This window comes from Hoplias malabaricus, chromosome 3 (genome assembly GCF_029633855.1).
Source record: "Hoplias malabaricus isolate fHopMal1 chromosome 3, fHopMal1.hap1, whole genome shotgun sequence".
NCBI lineage: Eukaryota > Metazoa > Chordata > Actinopteri > Characiformes > Erythrinidae > Hoplias > Hoplias malabaricus.
This window is the reverse complement of record NC_089802.1, coordinates 72,977,229-72,999,303: the sequence shown is the minus strand read 5'-3', so window position 1 is coordinate 72,999,303 and position 22,075 is coordinate 72,977,229. Positions and strand designations below refer to the sequence as shown.

Below are 22,075 nucleotides of genomic sequence, written 5' to 3'. Positions count from 1 at the left end.
AAACACAAACCAAACAAAAGGGTTAAGGTTTAAGCCAAAGAATAGTGAGCTATCGCGTTTCACCAGGAGAGGAAGGGTATGGATCATATGCCTCATTGCATCTTCCTGTTGTCTTACAGCACGGGTGGCAAACTTCACACCAGCTTTGATTATCTCCTGTTATTCTTGGCTGTTGTGTAACACATCTCTCCCACTCGTTCTTAAATAAACACATTTACCCTTTCTCTGTACAATCACACTCCTGCCTGTCTCCCTGTCCTAATCCACATCCTACAAAAACACTTATATCACACCTAATGAGACGGCCTATTAGAGCCAGCAATACATTCATAATTGTATGATCAGCAGGTGTTTGTTCCACACAGTATTTGTCCAAATGTGAGATTTCACTCTTTATGCAAACTTTAATTAATGCCAGTCTGCTCCTAAATTTAAGAGAGCATGATCAACACTTATTAAACTTTCAAGAGAACAAAGAAATTTAAGTATGAAAGTATAAAAATAACAAGGAACAGCCCATTCTAAAAATCTAGTCACTTTATTAAGTGAAATTGCTGAGTGAAGAATATGATCTTAAAAATTAGACTTTTAATAAATACATGTAATCTTAGAACAGTAACATGATCTCTGCTAGGTTTGTCCGCCATATGCCTGAACAAACGTTGTAACTTCTGTACCACTGTAGTTCGTACCCCATTTTTAATCCCAACAGTCACATGCTTGTCATTAAGGCCAGAGTCAGTTTCAGTTTACTTTACAATAAACTTTAGGAACTGACATCAGTTTCTTACGCTATGAACAGAAGGTACCTCCTAAAGCATGTCAAAACATTCAGTAACAGACATTAAGATACAAAAACCCTGCACTGTATGTGTCAGAAATGGATGAAACAAAAACCAAATTATGGGGACTGGTCAATGTTACAAGGCACAAGATAAACATAAAAATATTTTTTGGCCATGGCAGAGATGAAAAAGGATAACTATTCTCATGTCTTCAAAAATGTGAGCAATAAAATATTTCCCAACATTCAAGGTATGCAATGTCCTCTCAGTGTTCAAATTCTGTTTTGTTTTTTTGTGTTTTTTTTTTTTTTTTTTTTTTTAAACGAGGCACCAGACAGTTATTTTAAAAACATCTTTGCAATATATAAAAAAATCTTTTGAAATTGAAGTCATGCAAAAAAGTTCAAAGAAAAGTGTAGACTAAAAGTCAGGGCCAAAGTTCAAGTATTTAAGTGTCATAAGGCAAGCTTTTTTTGGTGTAAGTGGATTTTCTGAGCAAGATCATCCTGTGAGCCCCCACTGGGCAATGTCCTTCAGGACGGTCATTAATTTGTTTTTAAAATCCACATTATAGTTAATGACATGTAATCTGTTTCACAGTCCTGACTGATTATTGTCCATGTTAATATGATTTCACACTGTTGTCTCTCCCTGGCCATTTCCTAGACGTTTGTAAAACCTGCGCCACGACTGCAGGGTCTTCCCGGACCAGATCCAGAAGCCAGATGTGATGCCCACAATCATGGTCATGAGGTATTTAATCATGAAGACAGTAAAATCCGGTGACATTGGTGCAAAGTTGGAAGCCGGGCAAGGCACAGCAAAGCGCTTACACGTCTGCATGTGCCATGTCTTCTCCCACTGCTCACGGAATGCCTGCTCGTAAAAGTAGCAAGCGATGACGATGGTGGCTGGAACTGTGTAAAGCACGCTGAAGACCCCAATCCTCACCATCAGCTTTTCCAACTTCTCAGTTTTGGTACCATCGTGCTTCATGATGGTCCTGATCCGGAAGAGTGAGACAAAGCCAGCCAGCAGGAAGGACGTCCCGATGAAGAGGTACACGAAAAGTGGGGCCAGGACAAAACCGCGGAGCGCATCCACATTGTAGATTCCCACAAAGCACACGCCCGTCAGCAGGTCACCGTCCACTTGGCCTAGGGCAAGGATGGTAATGGTCTTCACAGCAGGCACAGCCCATGCTGCTAGATGGAAGTACTGTGAGTTAGCCTCGATAGCCTCATGCCCCCACTTCATGCCAGCTGAGAGGAACCAGGTAAGTGAGAGGATCACCCACCAGATAGAGCTGGCCATGCCAAAAAAGTACAGGATCATGAAAAGGATTGTGCACCCCTCCTTTTTAGTACCCTGCGCCACAGTCCTGTATGCGTCATCCCTGAATTTGTCGATGCACACCACTTTGTCCTCCAAGAGAAAGCCAGTGACGTAGGCCACTGCCACCATAAAGTAGCAGCCAGAGAGGAAAATGATGGGCCTCTCTGGATAGCGAAACCGCCGCATGTCCACAAGGTAAGTCAGGACTGTAAACAGGGTGCTCACACAGCACAAAATGGACCAAATGCCAACCCAAAGACGTCCAAATTTCACCTCCTCCTCCCTGAAGTACATGAGGCCATGCGGCAACGAGTGCTCACATGGCGCCCCGCAGTCCTTGGCACCTAGGAACTTATAGTTGAGATAGGAAGGTACAGCAAGCTGAAGTGGGCAAGTGAAAGGTTGGCCTGGCCGTGGAGTCAAGTAACCTGTCGCTTGCAATGTGGGCTCTAAAGTGGGGCTGCCTGGGTCTGAAGTGTTCTGGCCAACGCATATCTCCCCAGCTCCATGAACAGGGAAAGCTTCGCAGCGGAGGCGCTCAGGCCACTGGAAGCCAAATTTGTTCATGAGAGCTTCACAGCCATGTCGGGCACGCTCACACAGGGAGCGACAGGGTGGGATGGCCTGCTCCAGTACAGTGCATACAGGAGCGTACATGGAGCACAGGAAGAACTTGAGGTCCGCTGAGCACTGTACTTTTACCAGCGGGTAGAACTGATGCACCTCCAGGCCGGCGTCCTCTTGGTTCGTGTGCCCCAGCAGGTTAGGCATGATGGTCTGGTTGTACTGAATGTCCGTGCAGAGAGGAATGGAGATGGGCTGGCAGAAGCCATGCTCGGGCACAGAGATGCCCTTGTCGCCGTGATGCTGGCTAGCACCAAAGCCGAGCAAAAGGGCAAGAATGCAGAGCGCATGACCCAAACAACTGGCTCTCCAAACAGCCATCATCTGCAATTCGGAAAGAAGAACACAATATTCAAAACCTTTAACACAAAAGCTACACTAAAATATAAAGCTGAATAAAACATCAATTTGCAAATTATGAAACATGTTACAAACCAATGACTGGCTAACAGCAATAGTACAATTTTAAAGTTGTAGCCCCTCCCTTCCCCAGGGTTAAGTTATTTTATACTCAGCCCCCTGGAATCATCCACTGTTATTAGTTCTTTTTCTGCACCATAAATCAGCAGGATTTCTGGGCTTCCATCAGTGATACACAAATGTTACATTAACAAATGTGTGTAATTTAAATGCAAATGACACTGCAATCATAGGAAAATGGCACTGAATATAAAAAAAGTGTTTCTGATAAACAGCAAAAGTTTTAGAAAATCTACAAAACGTTGACCTGTCACTGCAATTATAACTATACTTTAAATGTTGACATTAATATGTTAAAAAACATTATTTGCGGAAATGCGATTCACTGCAGTTCACTCCTATAAAACATCTGGAATATTCAAAAGAAGCCTGTCTTCCTTTCTTAATTTATTATTATAATGTACATACTATTTTCTCAAACTACAGAATTGTAAAAATATAAGGTTAATAATTTATTGAAATTAAATCATATTTGACTAATTTAATACACATGATTAATGTCTCAGGTTTGCAAGTTAAACCCTTGGCTCTTTTAACACGGTCACCCACGTAAAACACAGCAGAAAAAACACGTTAAAAAACAACGTTGGGTGCATTTCTAAAGTGTTCTTTGATTTAATGGCGTAAAACTTTTTATAATCAATCGAAAACACATTTTAATCAGGTTAAATGCTAGAAATCTTTAACATGACCCTTTTTTTCTACCTATTTAGCCATCACTGGCTAAGTAAAGTGCAGTCGGTAAAAGTTGGAGCTCCCGCTCCGCTCTTATGGCCCATTATATACTGAATTACCTCAGCCGTCTACTCTGGAGAATAACGAGCTGTTTCTTGCGGGTTACTGATCGGTGAAATGTTTCATACTGTATACCAATTCAAAATGAACACTTACGGAAAAAGACCCCGGTGAAACAGAGTTTTCTGATAGTGAAAATCCGTGTATGTTCTGTAAAACGAAGCTCTCCCTCTCCTCGTGTTTCGTTAGGTTTAACGAACGCTCTCGTTACTCACAAGCCCGAGCTCGAGCGCCAGCCGCGGGTTTTACTCAGGTAACGTATTCGTGGCCCGATTTCTCGCCTCCTTCCGACATTTCATCGCAAGCGTACAGGCTTAATCGTTTCTTCTGGCCTCCGTCAGGGTCCGGCGCCTATAAAACCCCGCTTTCAAACTCCGTTCTTTCCAAATGATCCAACTTCACCTCCGTTAAAGTTTACAGACACACTCCACAGTACCCTGGCTCCGATCAGACCGTTTTCAGACGCCCCTTCATTCAAGCTCTGCGGCGCATCTCTCCGTGGGGCGCCTTGAAACCCTCCAGCGTCCTGACCAATGAGAAGCTTTGTTTTTCTTAGCGCGCCGCGCCTGATTGGACAAACGTGGGCGCATCAAAAAGGGCGTGACTCTTGGAAATCTTTTTTTTTCTTTTTCTCAAATGTCAGCCAGTGGCCTCAATAAGTATTTGGACATCTCTGCCATACGTAAAAACACAAAATGTTAAACCAAGTCTTCCTCCGGTCATGGTTTAAACCCCTAAAACGTATCACTCTTCTTCTGAATTACATATTTATTAGTTATTTCCAAGAGAAAAATCCCTAATGTCTTAAAAGTGGTTTAGTTGTAACTCTAAACCTTTACCATCATTCAGTATGCGTAGCTATATAAAAATATTAAGTGAGTCTCCTCTACTTTGCCACTCGTCTTTATATCACTTTTAGACTGTGTGGTATGAAAAACATTACAGATATATGTTAAAAAAAAAAGGTAAAAAAAAAAACCCTTTACTGGAAGGGCTGTTACATGTTAAAGTTCTTGCTCATTTCTGCCACATTAACTGATACATTTTTTTTTTATCATTCATTCATTCATTATCTGTAACCGCTTATCCAGTTTAGCAAATTTAATACATTTAGCAACTTGCTACCTTTAAACAGGGTAAAAACAAAACATTTACACCTGTGGACAGTTACAAACAGCAAGTCAACCGACCAACATGTGTTTTTGGGAGGGAACCAGAACATGTTCAGGAAACCCTTGCAAACTCAGGGAGAACACACCACCCTCCTCACTGGCGCTTAGCTGAGGCAAGGATAGAAAAAAAAAAAAAAAATTAAATATATATATATTACCAGTTAGGTGATAAGATCACATCTTTAAAATGATTAAACAAAAACTGCATTTCAATATATTACATTAAATGATTGGCTATATTCTATACCCAGTAAACATTTAGCCGTTGATTCAACGTTGAAATAACGTAATGACTGTCGTCTAATCAACGTTCTCTTAAGTTTGAAAATGAAAGTTGAAAAGACGTCCAAACACAGACATTAAAAAGATGACCATTAGACGTATTTTGGTTTTATTATTATTATCGTCTTATTATTAGACGTTATTAATTGGTTTCCGAAATAAATTACTCGTATGAAATGTATTTTGGACGTCCACTGACGTTATCGATTGGTCACCAATTAACTAACTTATTAAGATGGATTTTGGATGTCCATTGACGTTTAAAATATGTCATTGACGGACAGACTACTTTTAGACCTATTTTGAACGTCCAGGGACGTTCCTTGTTTACTGGGGAGTGCATGCATTTTTTTTCACAAAGTCTTTCATCATTTTAAAGATGTGTTCTTATCACCTAACTGGGACTTTTTTTAAGCATACAACCTGAAGCCATTTGTTAACAAAAAGGTGCTGCAATTAATTATCACACTAACAAAAAACGAACAAAAGGAATGTGTTTTATGTGTGTGTTTGTGTGTTAAAATTACAGAAAAGCATGAAAATGACATGTAAAAAAAAAACCATTGATTTCCTGCTGAGAACAACGTTGGAGGGTATATTTAGCGGTAGGCATGGTATTATTTATCAATGGAAATACCAGACAAGCTGGTTTTATTTGTTTTAAATGTCTAGTGAGGGGTTGAAGACCACAGCCTGGGGTCAACGACTGGCATAATAATGGCTATATTTATAGGGAACTTCAGTAGGGGAGTCATTGGTAAATCACAGTATGTAAGAACTAGTGCTCAGCTGCCAAGAACGCTCAGCTCATGACAGGAAACCCAGATGACCCACAGATTTAAGATCACAGTTTACTTTTATTATTACTGAGCATGTCTAATTAGTATCAGAGACTAACGCTTGTTCTCCATGTGTGACAGTAGGTTAATGTATGTCTTTGTGTTCTGGACATTATGCAAAGAGTAGCCGTGTCTCACAGTGCTTCATTAAGGCCGTCAAGAATAGGCTTGATTCTATTATGAGCATGGTTCTTGTGCTAGGAAGCCATTTCCTTTTAGCCAATCCAATTATATCTGGTCAGTCATGTGGCAGGACTTAACTGCTATCAATCAAACCTTCTCCATGGTTCATGGTGGTGACAAGGTAAGATTTACTGCAGTCGACCAGATTTCATCTGTGGTTTATGGTGGACGGCGCCAATCACATTCTGGACAATTACACATGTGAAATTATATGGTATGTGGACAGTCATGTTGAACTTGAATATAACTGACAACTACGTTCACAGCAGGCCAAACAAGGAAGCATTCTTCACTGTAATATGTGCTCAAAACTTTCAGAACTTTCAGACCTATGTTTGAATATCCACCAACTTTCATAGCTCCCTATTTCCTGTAATTTGCCAGTACTCCTCCCCTCCCCCTCCCTTTGGTACAGTATAGAGCAGGTTTGGGGGGATATCACTGCAAAGCCTTGCTGCATTGCAACACCTCAGCTCCAGCTGGGAATGGTTTCAGCACAGAGACATGGAGCTGAAAGCAAAGCCTTTCAAAGACAACATTGGCTGAATAGTGTGTGTGTGTGTTTGTGTGTGTGTGTGCTGTTCATTCCTCAGTTTCTCTGCACAACATCCATCATCATGTAGCATTGTAAGTATTTGGACAACATTTCGATACAGTAATTTCTTCATTTCAATCCAGTCATTTATTTGACCTCGGAAATGTGCTTATGAAAGGCACACAATTTTGCGCAGACATTTTTAAAAAAAGAAATGTGAGTAAAATGATATCCATAATGCATATGACATCTCTCTCTCTCTCTCTCTCTCTCTCTCTCTCTCTTCACACACACTCTGACGACAATGTGTCATTCTTCACACCGCTCCGTAGTTTCCTCAATGCCAAAGAACCATTTGCTCTTCCTGTGCAATTGGCCCATGTGTGTTGTGAACGACTGTTGCTCAGATCAATTTGATATATATTACAGCAGTGAAAGCTGAATGGCTTGCGTTAACATTAAGTCTGCAAAACATGTAGAGCTTGTGTGAAAAATGCTAACATGGTGCAAGGTCATAAATTGTACTGGCAGACAGTGCATATGATGAGAACAGTGTGGGCTAAATGTTATGGTCATTTTAACTAGCACAGATCCAGCAAGCAGAGGACTTGTCTTTTGAAAAAACAGCACGGAAAAGCACAAATATACAGCTGTTCTTAGCTGGTGTATGATGGTTAATGCTGGTGTGGTGCTGGTTTAGCTACTTATCCAGTATGGTTGTTGCTGACCATCATATCATATCATATCCGAAGCATAATGTCTGCTGGATTTGATGGTAGCAGTTTCATGCTGTTCTATGTTTTCTAGCAGGGTTGTAAACTAAGGTTAAGGTTAAAACTAAAAGATATCTAAGGTTGTAGTTATCTCTGGCCCTAGCTTTAAACCTAAAGTTTTTATATCTGAAGGTTTAAATTCCTTAGAGAAGATTTTTCTTTCTCTATCATTCTCTCATTCTTTATCTGGAGGTCAGCGCCAGGTTAGACAGTTGCTTAAGGATTTATTAAGCACTCAGTCCTAATATGCTTGGATTCTGAATCATGTGGTTCTAAGTCATTTACACATAGAGGGTGAAAATGCAACAATACATCTTTCTTTCCCCACATATTCTTCCTGACCCGTCCAGCCCTTGTCTGGGTCTTGCATTCCTGCAGTTCATGGCTATTAAGGAGAACAGGAAGCCCTGTAGATGCTAATTTTTTTAACGGTGTATGTAGCACCGTTAGTTCTGGATCTGTTTTCTGTTTGCTACCATCTGTTGAAACCGTTGCGTAGCTGCCTTTAAGTAAAAAAATAAAACCCTTGCTAGCTTAGTCATTCTGAAATGGTGATGTATCGCTCTGGTGCACCCTGGGTAATCCCTGTAATTTATTTTCTCCTCTCTCTGAGCTGTAGCTGAACGCTGAGGAGTAAACAGACCAGGCCGAGAAGTCAAACAGTGCCACCAGGCCAACTCCATTTTAGGCAAAACACAGCTCACTAGCTCCGGCTGTGTATAAGTATTGGTAACAAGCTGGTATACATTTTATTTGATCTCAGTCCAGTCTTTTGCCCACGGTGCCTTTGTCTATTTCTCTTTCCTCCCAGTCAAACACAAAATGCAAACATATGTTTTAACATGCACAACTCATTAGTGACTCAGTGTGGATCATTATTATCATGGTAATACAGTTATATCTTGACCCAAAGGAACAGCAAGGCGAGTGGATGGAGGGACAGAGGAAAGGCAGAGTCTCCAGATGGACTAAATCCGTTCTCAGTTTACTGGTGTCCTAGTTTTTATAGTACAGACCAATGTACAGATACTCAGTATTAAACTATTGATGCCTCATATATTATTGTGAGCTGAATGGTAAAACAACATTGACAGAACATGCTAGTTTGAGATATTCATTCATTCATTGTCTGAAACCGCTTATCCAATCCAGGGTCGCGGTGGCCTACCCGGAATCACTGGGCGCAAGGCAGGAACCTGGAGGGGGCGCCAGTCCTTCATAGGGCGACACACACTCATACCTATAGACACTTTGAGTCGCCAATCCACCTACCAACGTGTGTTTTTGGACCGTGGGAGGAAACCGGAGCACCCGGAGGAAACCCACACATACACAGGGAGAACACACCACACTCCTCACAGACAATCACCCGGAGGAAACCCACGCAGACACACGGAGAACACACCAAACACCTCACAGACAGTCACCCGGAGGAAACCCACGCAGACACAGGGAGAACACACCAAACTCCTCACAGACAGTCACCGGGAGGAAACCCACGCAGACACAGGGAGAACACACCACACTCCTCACAGACAGTCACCGGGAGGAAACCCACGCAGACACAGGGAGAACACACCACACTCCTCACAGACAGTCACCGGGAGGAAACCCACGCACAAACAGGGAGAACACACCACACTCCTCACAGACAGTCACCTGGAGGAAACCCATGCAGACACAGGGAGAACACACCAAAAACCTCACAGACAGTCACCCGGAACGGGACTCGAACCCACAACCTCAAGGTCCCTGGAGCCCTAGTTTGAGATCTTGAATGGCCCTAATGAATGCCTTCATTTACCTTTTGTGCAGTGTACTTTTAATAGAGAAGCAGACATTCATAGGAAAAAGTGTGTATCTGTTCGTGTGTAGGAGCATGTATATATTTGTGGTTATATCTGTTTACCACATGTTTATGTTCGTTGGCATGGGTCCCGCACACTGAACTCCCAACCTTTACCCTGGTGCCTTCCTTAACTTGTTCTCATAGCAACCGCCACGTAATTCCCTCAGGATCTCATCTTTGGACGCTCTCTGAACTTTTTCTCTTACTTCTCAGCCTGTGTTTCTGTCTTTCCATCCTCCAGTGGTTCCATTCACTTTCATCCCCCCACTCTCTCTCTCTCTGCCTCTTTTTTCCCACTCTAAATTAGCCCTCTGTCATTTCACATTCCATCTAGGAGAAAGTGAAGCTGACGAAAGCCAGATGACGGTCTCGTCCGCAAGCATTCTTCTCTCCCTAAATCCACCCGCTCCATCACTCTCTCCATTCTCTCATCTGCCCTCATACTCATCCATTACTCTAGTCATCCTCCTTCTCATTCCACTGCTCATTGTTTTACCTTCCCCTTTGATAAAGAGGGTGCCTCCCCTCAGTGTGACTACGTGAATCATTCCAAGGTTATTCTTTGCTTTTAAAAACATAACAAACTTAACATTCGTTATACTCTAATGCATGTCATATTTTGGTGATTTTTACTGGAGTGTTCAAACATATTTCTGTCTAATCTTAATCTATTGCATCTGTAGCTTGTAAAAATTTACCATGGAAAATAATTCCCTGAACTATTGATGTCAAAATCTATCATAAAATAATGTGATAAAGTCTTAACACTACACTTTTTTTTATGTTTTAACAATGGTAATAAAGTGTTGCTCATGTGCTGTGAATGCTGCTCTCTTGTTCAAATACAGCATTATTTTCTGCTATAGTAATGGTGAATATATCACTGAAGGATTGTGATACTTGAGTAAGCCATTGTTCATTCATTCATTTTCTGTAACTACCTAATCCTGTTTTTGGGAGAGCTCCTCAGAGACAGTGACCCGAGGTGAGGATCAAACCCTAGACCTGAGACCCTGGATCTTTATGATAGCAACAATACCCGAAGTTCAAATTGAATAAATGACAACTGTGAGTCGCAAACTGCGTTGGCTTGTATTTGAAAGTAAACAGGTTTTTCAGCAATTATTCAAGGATGCATGTCAAAGCTGTAGTTTGGTAATCAGCAGTATGCCACAGAGCAGATAGAGATCATGGTGAAAAATGCAGTGACCTATTTGTGACTGTAAATATGTGTGTAGTAGTGAGATCCTCCATTTTTAATGCAAATATGTCTACAGTACATATCTGGCTTTTTTCCAGGCTGAACTAAACTATCCTACATTATAATACCAATTGGTGCATGTGAGTGGGACACAATGCCTTTATAATCACCTGATTATGACACATGATAACGCAGTGTTATTTCATGTTATGCTTGGTGAGAAAGTTTTCCTTGTGTGTTTACTTTGCCTGTATATATATAGGCTTCAAGGCTTATTTAATGAAAAGTATCAGTGTAGTTTACATTAAGTCTAACACTGCCTTTAATTTCATTCCTAATCACAGTCATTTTGTAGTGTAATTACAGGCAGTGTATGTGTGTGTCTGTATGTGTGTGTGTGATAGTGACGTACAGTGATCAAAATTATTGCCATATGAACTTCACAATTTCCCGGAGTAATCACCATGTGTTTTCCAGCCGTGAAGCAGACATATAGAGAGTGAAGAGCAGGCCCCTCGCTCTGACCTCTCCTTCTGTCCTTGTACTAAATATAGGGCCAGACTCAACTAAACCCAATTTAGCTCAGGTCATGGTTGCTGCCCGGTCCCCCATCATGTGGCCGGCTACATATGTAGAAATGAAGCTTGTAGTCAGTGGGGATGTTTACCACTGACTCTTCATTGACTGACTGACAGATAAGTTGAGCTTAAGCAGAACATCACACTGGAGGAGTCACACTAATGCAACGGTCAGTAAGATAAAACCAGCAGAGCCAGTGTTACTGTGCAATATCTATATTTTACTATAAGGCACCTTCTGATTTTGTTAGTCTATTAATATCTAATAGCTACTTAACAGGCAATGTAGTGTTATGGTATTGTGTATATGATTAATATTATTATGACCTTGTTTAATCAGCTGCACTGGCCATAGAGGTGCACTTTGTAGTTCTAAATTTACAGATTGTAGTCCATGTGTTGCTCTGCATTCTTTTTGAACTGTTCTTCAATGATAAGGGCCCCTACAGGGCCATCACAGCACAGGGTGGTGATTGTACTGACACTGACATGCATGAATGTTCTACCACTCAAAAAATATATATTATTTATAAATTTCAACATCCTTCATAGTTTAGAGAGTTCCTTTTGATCATGGCCTAGTGTTTTATCTCTAAGGAGACTATACATTTAATAGGCTGGCCTTATTCAAGCCTGGCTGTATTCAATCAGCTAAATCTTGTTATCTATTAAACAGGGTTAATTTGTGGCTTGAGTAACTGGAGGGCTAATTACTTTTTCACACCAGTGGCTTTCATGCTGAAAAGTTTCTTTTTGCCTAGTGATAGATCTGAAAGCTTTCACTGCCACAGCTATGCTTTAGCAGATAATATTGCAATACTAAATGCTAAATAAATTGCATTCCAAAAAGTAATTTGCCTGGGAGCAGCAGGTCGTTAGTCAATAAATGTTTACATTGTGAAATAATTATGCCAATAGCATGTATTATTCAAGACCTATGAACATAAACATTTAGGAAATAAGTATCACTATGAGTATCACTACGAGTTGAAACTGGACCTTATAAGAAGCCTGAAACTTTTTAGCCCTGTAATTATTGGTTATTATTAGATATTAATATGATGCGATTCCTGCATCACATTGATTCTAGGTGGCCCTGGATCCTCCATGGACCTGATCAAGATGAAGCATTTACAAAAGTGTTTCTTTAAAACATGATATTAAAGCCATTGTTCTGAACACTGTGATTATCTGTCCACTGTGGTCTACAGTATGCCCCCTTTAGACTACTATCATCTCAGAAACAGGGGAATTCGAGTCAGTTGATACAGATCAGCAGGGATTCCCCATCGACAAAAGCAGGAATGACAGAAGGTGTAAATGAGGCCATGAAAGACAAAAGAGCACTCCTTTCCAAATCCCATTATCTTAGAGGAAACCTGGGCCCCTTTGCTGGGCCCCACACTGCTAGGCCTCTTTCTCTCTCACCCTCTAAATCACTCTATCATTTGCATGCTAAGTACGGGTGGGTATTATTTTGGTAATGCCCATAGGCCAGTGATAAGCAGATTGAATTAGCAGTTGAGTGGGGAGGGGTAAGGCTATTGTCAACAGTTTCAGTCTCACTGGGAGATGGGAGAAGGTAGAGTAAGGACAGAAGGTTTCAGATTGGACGAATTTTTAACATAGCTATATTGGCAAAGTGTTATTCTTAAATTTCTCTTCCCGCAGCTAATGCTGGATGTTCAGAGCGATCCAATAGGATGGGTTTGTTGTGAAAACAGGAGGGGCAGGCTTCATTGCCCACATGTCCAGGTCTCACCTTCCATTTTAGCTGAGATAAAAGCCTAGTTAGCCCCCACTCTCTCCACTCCACCTCATTTTACACTTTGCCCCAGACCCTCTGGCAAGTTCCTGGGCAAGAAGCTAAATCTAGCCCCAGGCTGTGAGGCCTACCCATGGCTATAAGATGTGTGTGAGGTACCAGCTGTCTCTTGCATCTGTCTGAAGGAGCTGTGAATAAACAGAGAGAGATAAACAGCACAGTGTGGAGACACAGACCACACACCAAGCCCGACACACACTCGGTTAGCGATAACACGCGGTTACAACACAAGACAAATGCTACCGAAAAGCTACAAATGCAATTCGGCAACCTTCAAGCACCTCGGTAATGTTTATTCAGTGTGTCTGTTGAGTTACTGCAACACTTACTAGATTTCTATCCAGATACAGCTAAGGCTTCTGAGAAAGAACATAGAAGAGAAGACAATAAGCAGAGCTTGGCCAGATATTTCATGAGCCAGTGAAGGAGTGGTCTGGAGGCTAGTGCAGCTCAAATAAAAATTAAACTTTATTAATTATGAATGTATATTTGTTTGTCAGACAATTTTCAGGAAGATTATATAAACACAGTGGCACAAATCTTTAAATAAGAGAAGACAAAGGTCTATAACTCTACTAGGATGCAACTTTAAAGTTTCAGGAGCATTGCTTCTCTAACTTTAGTTTTGGAAAACACTGCCCCAATACCCCTGTAGCTGGCAGCTTTGTTTAGATGCCTTTTTTAAACATGTTACAGCAATCTATCTTTTAGCATAACAGAAATAGAAATCTCTTTTTCTCTTTTTAGCCAGCACAACAGAAATATTTTCTTGAAAACAAAAGGCCTGTCTAAAGGTCTTTTGTTTTTAATTGAACACAAAGCTGACCACAGGTTTGGTTTCTGGATTGGGGAGAGGCTCAGTTTACGTAAAGCCCCACCCCAGTGCACCTTGACTAAAACACTTTATACTTATAAATAATTTATACGTATTGGATAACTTCATCTATAGATGACTATTAGGGTCTTTACAGTAAACAACAAACAGCAATGCTAGCATCAGATAACATTTAATTAAATCGACCCCTTTCTTTTAGAATCTCATTATAAATGATGGCCAGACAAATCCTATTTAGCTATTTTCCCGCAACCATTGGCCAACTTTGTGTCTTAGAATGTCCCCTCCAGTGGAAGGTATTCCTCCATAAACCTCTTGAAACCAAAACCTGTACTAAACTGGGAAGGAGGAGGTTAGCATGTGCATGAAATATGATGCCATCTCTTTGAACTGCTTATGATGCAATGCAATCGGACAGTTCAACATGCTTGGAGGAGAACACAAACGTCCTAATTCTCTTGCATTAACCAGTAGCCGTCTATATCGATTAGCATTGCATGGAGTGATGAAGGAGAGCAGGGTCCATGCTATCCCCTGAGAGACGCCTATTATGCTCTTGGACATCGGGTGACAGACGGCTATAATGTCACCAAGGATCTTACCCACTCACAGTCTTGGCAGGACACATGATTAGATTTCTTTCATCTAGCCAATTACCAGCAATAACTCAAACAAATGGTACTGTTCCAGCAAAGAAAAATGTATAATCTGAAAATACGAGAGTAGATAAGTTAATCAGTCTTAGAGAAATCTGACATCTAAAATAATACTGAATTCAGCTCCATCTGTCATGCCAGATAACCAGTGCTCACTCTTGTTAGACGAGAACCTTTACATGTGATTCCTAATGTAAACGTAGACATTTGGAGAGCAGAGGGAAGTGGTGGTGACAGATAGATGGATGGTCCAGCCTCTAAGCTCTGCCTGTATCACTCATCACAGCTCAGAGAGGCTGTCGCTCGGACTGCGTTTGTCTTTTATGAATGGTAATGCAGATATTCCATCTAACATATCAGTAAGAGGAGCCCGGTGGAACTTATAAATACATGCTCACACACGTATACTCACACACACACAGAATTGTACCGTCTCTTTGTGTTTGTGGGTGACTCTTCCCCCTGGGCTGCTTCAGTGTAACACCACCTGCATGAAATGGATCCACTTTTCTGGTCTTGAGAAAGGGATACATGTTTATAATTTTTTAGCTCCTTCCAAAACTTCAGTAATGGCACATATGAAGTCCCACAGTTCAGTCCTTCACTGATATATGTGAACGTATTATTTTCATAGACCACTGACATTATGCCTCATCCTGGAGCCAGCACCAGACACATATAGGTAAATATTAAGAATGAAAAAAGATAATAAATTTGTTTTGTAATTAAGAAAATCATTGTAAGTCAGGAACACATCGGACATGGCACCGGTCCATCACCGGGCCTTACACACTCATCCAGTCACTCACACCTGGGGACAGTATTATTCAGCTTTGACTTACAGTTTTTGGACTGTTGGAGAAAACTGAAGCACCTGGAGGAAAACCACACAAAGAATGGGAGAACACACTAAACCCCTCATAGACATCATGCCACAAGCCCAGGACCCTGGACCTGTATGGCCTGTAAAGTTAAAATGTACGAACTACACCCACCCTACAAAATCGGGAATTGTGGCCACAAATTGAGAAAATCTTGCAAAACTGCATTTTTTATTCTCAAAATAGTTTTTATTTGAACATGTGTCTTTCTGTGTTTGCATTTTACATGCAGTTTCCATTATAAAATGTGTAGCTTGCTCAAGAACATTATAAAACTTAAACTTGTGCCTCGCACTTCCTTACTTTGCAATCATTTGTAATAAACACTGGGTGATAACCCTTATAAGGAATTAATTATGGTTCCCAATGACATATATTTCTTCAACCTTGTAGTTTAATATGGATAAATATCTGTAGTGGAGGTGAAATTTTGCTAACGCAGCACCAGGAAAGGAGTAGTCAGGTTACAAGACCACATCAGAGTGAAATAAGCCTAGCAAAACAAATGTGGAGGGAATTATGAGTAAGTGTGCAGTGCTTGCTTTTAATTTAATGGCCTTGAAGGCTTCCATCAAAGCTCCCTCTTGACTGAGGCAGCCTACAGAGGAAACTCAGCACACTGTTTAGAGCAGAGATCTGCTGAGATCAGCTGGAGGAACTGTGGGAAAGTTGCAGAGAACGTATACTATACGGCTAAGTGTTTGTAGCTGTGTACATTACATACGGATCGGGTGAAGGAAAGGTGTTTATAGGTAGGTGGGGTTTCATCTTGGCTGCATTAAATACTTCCGTTCTTGACACTACAAAGTGAAATATTCTGTGAGGATTTAATGGCATTGAGAACGTTAGTCAGGTCAAATACAAATGTGAAAGTATACAGTTCATTCCAGAGGTATTGGATAGAGCTCCATCAGCCCAGAGTACAGTTCTAGTACTTCACAGACCAGTGTTGGTTTTCACAGTATAGGTGCATTTTTATATAGCTGAATTCACCAATTATAACAGTGTTTGCAAACATTCAGACATATGCTAATGCACAGACCGCCTTCAGGAGGAGCAAGGGAAAGCATTTTGAAAAAGCAGTTCCAGTGTTACTTGCTAATTACTGTGTAAATTAGTTCTAATGTTATAAACAAAGTAATTCAAAGTGGTATGGTGTAAAAGGCGTTCTTCTAGAGAATGTTACATAATCAAAAATGGGGAGCAGAAAGGTACAAAGATTAGAGAATCTGGCTTGGGACAGGCTCAATCCTTCAGGGCAGTGCTGTCTCCTCCTTCAACATCCATGGCTGAGGGGCTTTTGAGTAAGACATCTAACTCCCAGCTACTCCCCTGGGACCAATATGGCCTGTTGTACTGCTGTGCAATGATGGCAAAAATAATTGTCATTTTTCACAGTATGGGTGATAGGAACCAGATATCTCTCAAAGAATGCTTATTTTAGGCTTTTAGCCTCACTATTATCAACGTTACTTCTGAACTGTAAAGACTGTAGAATGTGAGTAGATATGCTGACAACATGTTAAACAACATGGCAATAAGTTTCCTTTTAGCTGGAACATCCCCTTTAAACTAATTTCAACATCAATCTCAAAAGGAAAACAAGAAGATCTAGGCCAGCCTACTGAGATATTTATTTCTATATTGACAAACAACAAATATGGACAAACCAAGACACACACATACACACCAGCTGTGAGAGCAGCGCATGTGTTACACACCTGGAAGGATATGAACTCATCAGGATGATTCAGGTCGGCTATGTGTGCAGATGATAATCACTTTCCACTCTCATTAACATCTGCTTCTACTGGAGTCCCAGCTTAAACTGAGTATCCTCTAACATCTGTTTATTCCATGATCAGAAGCATAATACCTTTACCCAGTTTCAAAGGAGGTTTTATCCTGGTCAAATGTGGTTGAAATGCTAATGTGGCTAACAGTAAATAGAAAGGCCAATTAGCATGGTTTTTCAATACCAAAATACAGTAGGACTACACTTATGAGTGGCTATGACTGGCTCTGGACCATAGTCACTAGTGACTAGTTAAGAGTCTTGGACTGAATTATAGTTGCTCTTGAGTACCATGCTATTTATTGTTAGCAATATTTACATTTTTGGTGATACTATTATTTGAAAGGAATCTTATTCCAGTGTAACCATGCCATCCCTACAGACTTGTCCTTGTTGGGGAAAAAAATGTTAGGGTACATTTATGGGACTGACTCAGAGTTTCAAGGACAATTGGCTAAACAATGTGCAAATTACAGCAACAACACATCAGCTGAGGTACTCATTAAATGTGAGTAAGGTTTTAAGACATATAAAAGCAAAATTTGGCACATTACCTGAAAAGATTTGGCAGCTACAGTAAGAATTGTCGTCCAGGTCATTGAATCATCATGACAACTGAACTTGGTTGAAGTCCATAAGTCCATCTGCCTTGATTTACTAACAAGACAATGGAAGATGTTCCAGGAAAGTACAGTTCATATCTCTCTCTCCCCCCCACCCCTCTCCCTCTCTCTTTCTCTCTCTCTCTCTCTCCCCCACCTCTCTCTCTCTCTCTCTCTCCCCCACCTCTCTCGCTCTCTCTCCCCAACTCCCCCCCCCCCCCACCTCTCTCTCTCTCTCTCTGTTTCTTGACCTAAAAACATGAAAAATGTTGATTTTTCCCCTGACTAAATGAAATTTCTTTAATTTTCTTAATGTTAATAAGTTATTCTGTTTGGGGAACAACAGAAATATAACATTTTTCTATACATTTTAGTGAATCCATCCAAATATAACGCCTATTGCACCATCTATCCAGAGAACACAGTTCCACTCTTCCAGATCCCATTGATGTGGGGTTCTATACCCCTCAAGCCAATGTTTGCCTTTAAGCTCATTGGTAAACTCACTTCTGTGGAGATTATACCTGCTGCCTGTGCACAACTTAACTCCTGTGTCCACAATGTGTGCAGCGGAATTAACTAATTACAGGCGGTGTCTACAAACCTACGGAAAGATAGGGTATATATGCTTCATTTGGAAATCCTCACACACTTGAATCAAGTTGATACACTGAATCTCACTGTAGGACTTCCAGAGGAGCATTCATCAGAACTAAAGCCTGAATCAAAAGTCAAGTGATCAAATAAGTGCCAAATGCATGTCTTTGGTGGATTTGAACAACACAGGCTGCATTAACACCCCTCCATCTCTTTCCACCCAATCCCATCTGATCCATCCACATGCCACTGTAAACCCAACCATAAGCCTTGAAAAAAAGAGACTGAACCATTCTTTTAAAAAGTAATGCTCATGGTTCCTTGTAACGTGGCTCCATGATAACACAACACATAAATCAACAGGCTGCACCATGCTGTATAAAGTATAGCTTGTTTTTGTTTTTTCGGTCCTGCAAATTTGCATGTGGTCGATGTGGGCCAGCGGGAGACTCTCACCAGCACTTCCCCATGGGAACGAGGGAGGATTTCATTCTCCTGTTAGGACTGAAGATGTCTCTCGCTTCCGTCTCTAGCCTCACGCCAGGAACCTTAAAAATGGATACAGCTAGGAGAGAGAAAAAAAGAGAGAGGAAAGACAAGAGAAGAAGCCCTGAAGAAACAAAGACAAGCACAAACACATTCATATGGATTCAAAGATGATGTGGACACTAAGTGAGAACTAATTTCCTCTAATCTCATCCATTGCAGGATAGAGTTACCATCCATCCATTATCTGTAACCGCTTATCCAATTTAGGGTCGCGGGGGGTCCAGAGCCTACCTGGAATCATCGGGCAAGGCGGGAATACACCCTGGAGGGGACGCCAGTCCTTCACAGGGCAACACAGACACACACACATTAACTCACACGGACACTTTCGAGTCGCCAATCCACCTGCAACGTGTGTTTTTGGACTGTGGGAGGAAACCGGAGCACCCGGAGGAAACCCACGCGGACACGGGGAGAACACACCAACTCCTCACAGACAGTCACCCGGAGTGGGAATCGAACCCACAACCTCCAGGCCCCTGGAGCTGTGTGACTGCGACACTACCTGCTGCGCCACCGTGCCGCCCAGGATAGAGTTACCTTCAAAGTTAAAACTTGCATAACTCTCTTAACAGAACAGTTCAGGGAAAAGTCAAATTTACTATAAATGGTATAAGCTTCCACCGCATTTTAGATGAGTCTCATAGCTCCAGTGCAAAACTGCTGAAGGAAAATTCACAAGACTTTTTGCCACAGTTCCCTTTAATTTGCTCATGTGGAGGTTTCTGATTTACATTGTTAACTGTTCTGATATTAATTCTGTGAAGCTGCTTTGTGACATCATCAGCTGTTAAAAGCGCTATATAAATACATTTCGATATGATTTGAGGGTTTCCTCCGGGTGACTGTCTGTGAGGAGTGTGGTGTGTTCTCCCTGTGTCTGCGTGGGTTTCCTCCGGGTGCTCCGGTTTCCTCCCACAGTCCAAAAACACAAGTTGGTAGGTGGATTGGCGACTCAAAAAGTGACCGTAGTGTGAGTGAATGTGTGTTGCCCTGTGAAGGACTGGCGCCCCCTCCAGGGTGTATTCCTGCCTTGCGCCAAATGATTCCAGGTAGGCTCTGGACCCACCGCGACCCTGAATTGGATAAGCGCTTACAGATAATGGATGGAAGGATGGATGATTTGAGAGCAAGACACAAGGTGTGCTATTCTGACGTTACTGTCACATGGCATTTACAAAATTTTATGATCAAAATGCAGCTACGACGTCACATCAGAACAGAGACAGCCAGAAACAAAGATGCAGCCGGGTCTGAATTTCAGAGCTCCACAGCATTTACAACCAGTGACGTAAGTAAAAGCTGTGGCAGCATCTTGTGTATCTTGCTGACTGGGTGCCTTGGACCTGTTTGGACCTGTGGCCACGGTCCTGAGTCAGAAACTTCCAAGAGTAAAGTCAGAATATTTTGAGAATGAAATAAGAATATTTAGAAAAAAAAACATCAGAATATTCTGACCTTATCTCCCAGCATCTAAAAATTCTCAGTGAGGTTTAGCCAGTATTTTCCATTTTTTTGAGCACTGTTGGTGGAGCAATATGGTAGGTTAGCACTGTGAGAGGACACAGTGGATGCAGCCAAAAATGCATTTCATATTTGAGCAAATAACTCAATAAAAATAAATATAATAATAATAATAATAATTGATACAAAAAAAAAGTTAAAAAAAATGTATAGTTGACAGCTGCCAGTGCATGTGTGTGTGTGTGTATGTATGTGTGTGTGTGTGTGTGTGTGTGTGTGTGTTTTAGCTGACAGATGGATGCAGAGTATAGTTTTTATATATATTTTAGATCTGGGTGATTGCAGATTGCACCACGCTATAAACCTTCCACTTATCCAGGTATCACAAATGTATGTGTGTATATCACACACAAATATTTGTATACAAAACAAAACCTAAACTTAAAAAAAAGCTATGAATCTCCAATTAATTTTATTTACTTTAACTTAGCCTGTTAGCTACAGTGCAAAGCTATAGACTTCAGACAACAAACATGCATTAGCTTATTTTCACATCTCACAATGTTGGGAGTATGAGGCACATTGTGTAAATGTGAATGATTGCCGAACCCTAAGGCTGGATGTGCTAAGGGAGGCCAGGGAATACTCACTGTCCCGCAGCTGCATGACTGGGGGCGGTAGCGTGTTGAAGTAGGGGTGCTGCAGTGCATCCTGGGCAGAGATCCTGTCTTTGGGGACCATCATCAACATCTGCTGGGCCAAGTCTTCCGTCTTATAGGGCAACTGTGCAAATCTGAGCCAAAGCACGCATGCACGCACACACACACACACACACACACACACATACACAGGCCAAGGTATGGGTCAGGCTTTCATATGAGGGAAGTTGCTGAGGGCTGGGGTGGGGGTGGGGGGGGGTACGACTACACAAAGACCCCTCTGTTCAATCTTGGAAAAGAGCGCAGACACACACACACACACACACACACACACACACATATGCACACACACTCACACAGACTTATGTTCATTTGAACTGATATTACCTTTTCCAGACATCTCTGAATTGCTGGGCTTTGCAGGGCAGGAACCATTCTGAGGAACACACACACAAAACACCCTCTCAGTCTTCAGAGAAAACTGAAACCAGTGGCCTCCGCCTTGAGCGTCTTCCGTTAAAACACTCGCTCTCTCCCTCTCTCTCCAGGCCTAGTCTGACCTTGCACGCCCTGGAACCCACATGCGCTTGGCCGTCTCGTGGATACATTCTCTGCTTGGCCTCTTTCTTTCCTCTGAGTGGATGGCCACCCAGTCTCTTTCTCTCTCTCTCTCTCTTTCACTCTGTCTCTCATTCTCTCTGTGAAAGCTACTCTGTGTATGTGAGGCTGTATTCACCTCCTAGCACACCTGGTTGTGGTTGAGAAACTGGCTTTGGGCCTA

General features: G+C 41.6%; 2 protein-coding genes across 3 annotated transcripts in view; both read right to left on the bottom strand.

Annotated features, from left to right (window-relative positions):
* Positions 1 to 557: 557 nt before the first annotated feature.
* fzd7b (frizzled class receptor 7b) lies at positions 558 to 4,452 on the bottom strand. Its single transcript, XM_066663288.1, has 2 exons — positions 4,116 to 4,452; positions 558 to 3,068 (listed from the first exon to the last, which is right to left on the bottom strand). Exon 2 carries the CDS (start codon positions 3,066 to 3,068, stop codon positions 1,419 to 1,421), a length of 1,650 nt encoding a protein of 549 aa, XP_066519385.1. The 5' UTR covers positions 4,116 to 4,452; the 3' UTR covers positions 558 to 1,418.
* Positions 4,453 to 18,266: 13,814 nt separating this feature from the next.
* cdk15 (cyclin-dependent kinase 15) overlaps positions 18,267 to 22,075 on the bottom strand; it is a 20,332-nt gene continuing 16,523 nt past the window's right edge. For both annotated transcript variants that reach the window (XM_066662702.1, XM_066662701.1), the window contains 3 exons: positions 21,682 to 21,730; positions 21,286 to 21,428; positions 18,267 to 19,187 (listed from right to left, as the gene is read on the bottom strand). In XM_066662702.1, the coding sequence (XP_066518799.1) occupies positions 19,075 to 19,187; positions 21,286 to 21,428; positions 21,682 to 21,730 (305 nt within the window). In that variant the 3' untranslated portion in view covers positions 18,267 to 19,074. The remainder of the gene's footprint in view (positions 19,188 to 21,285; positions 21,429 to 21,681; positions 21,731 to 22,075) is intronic.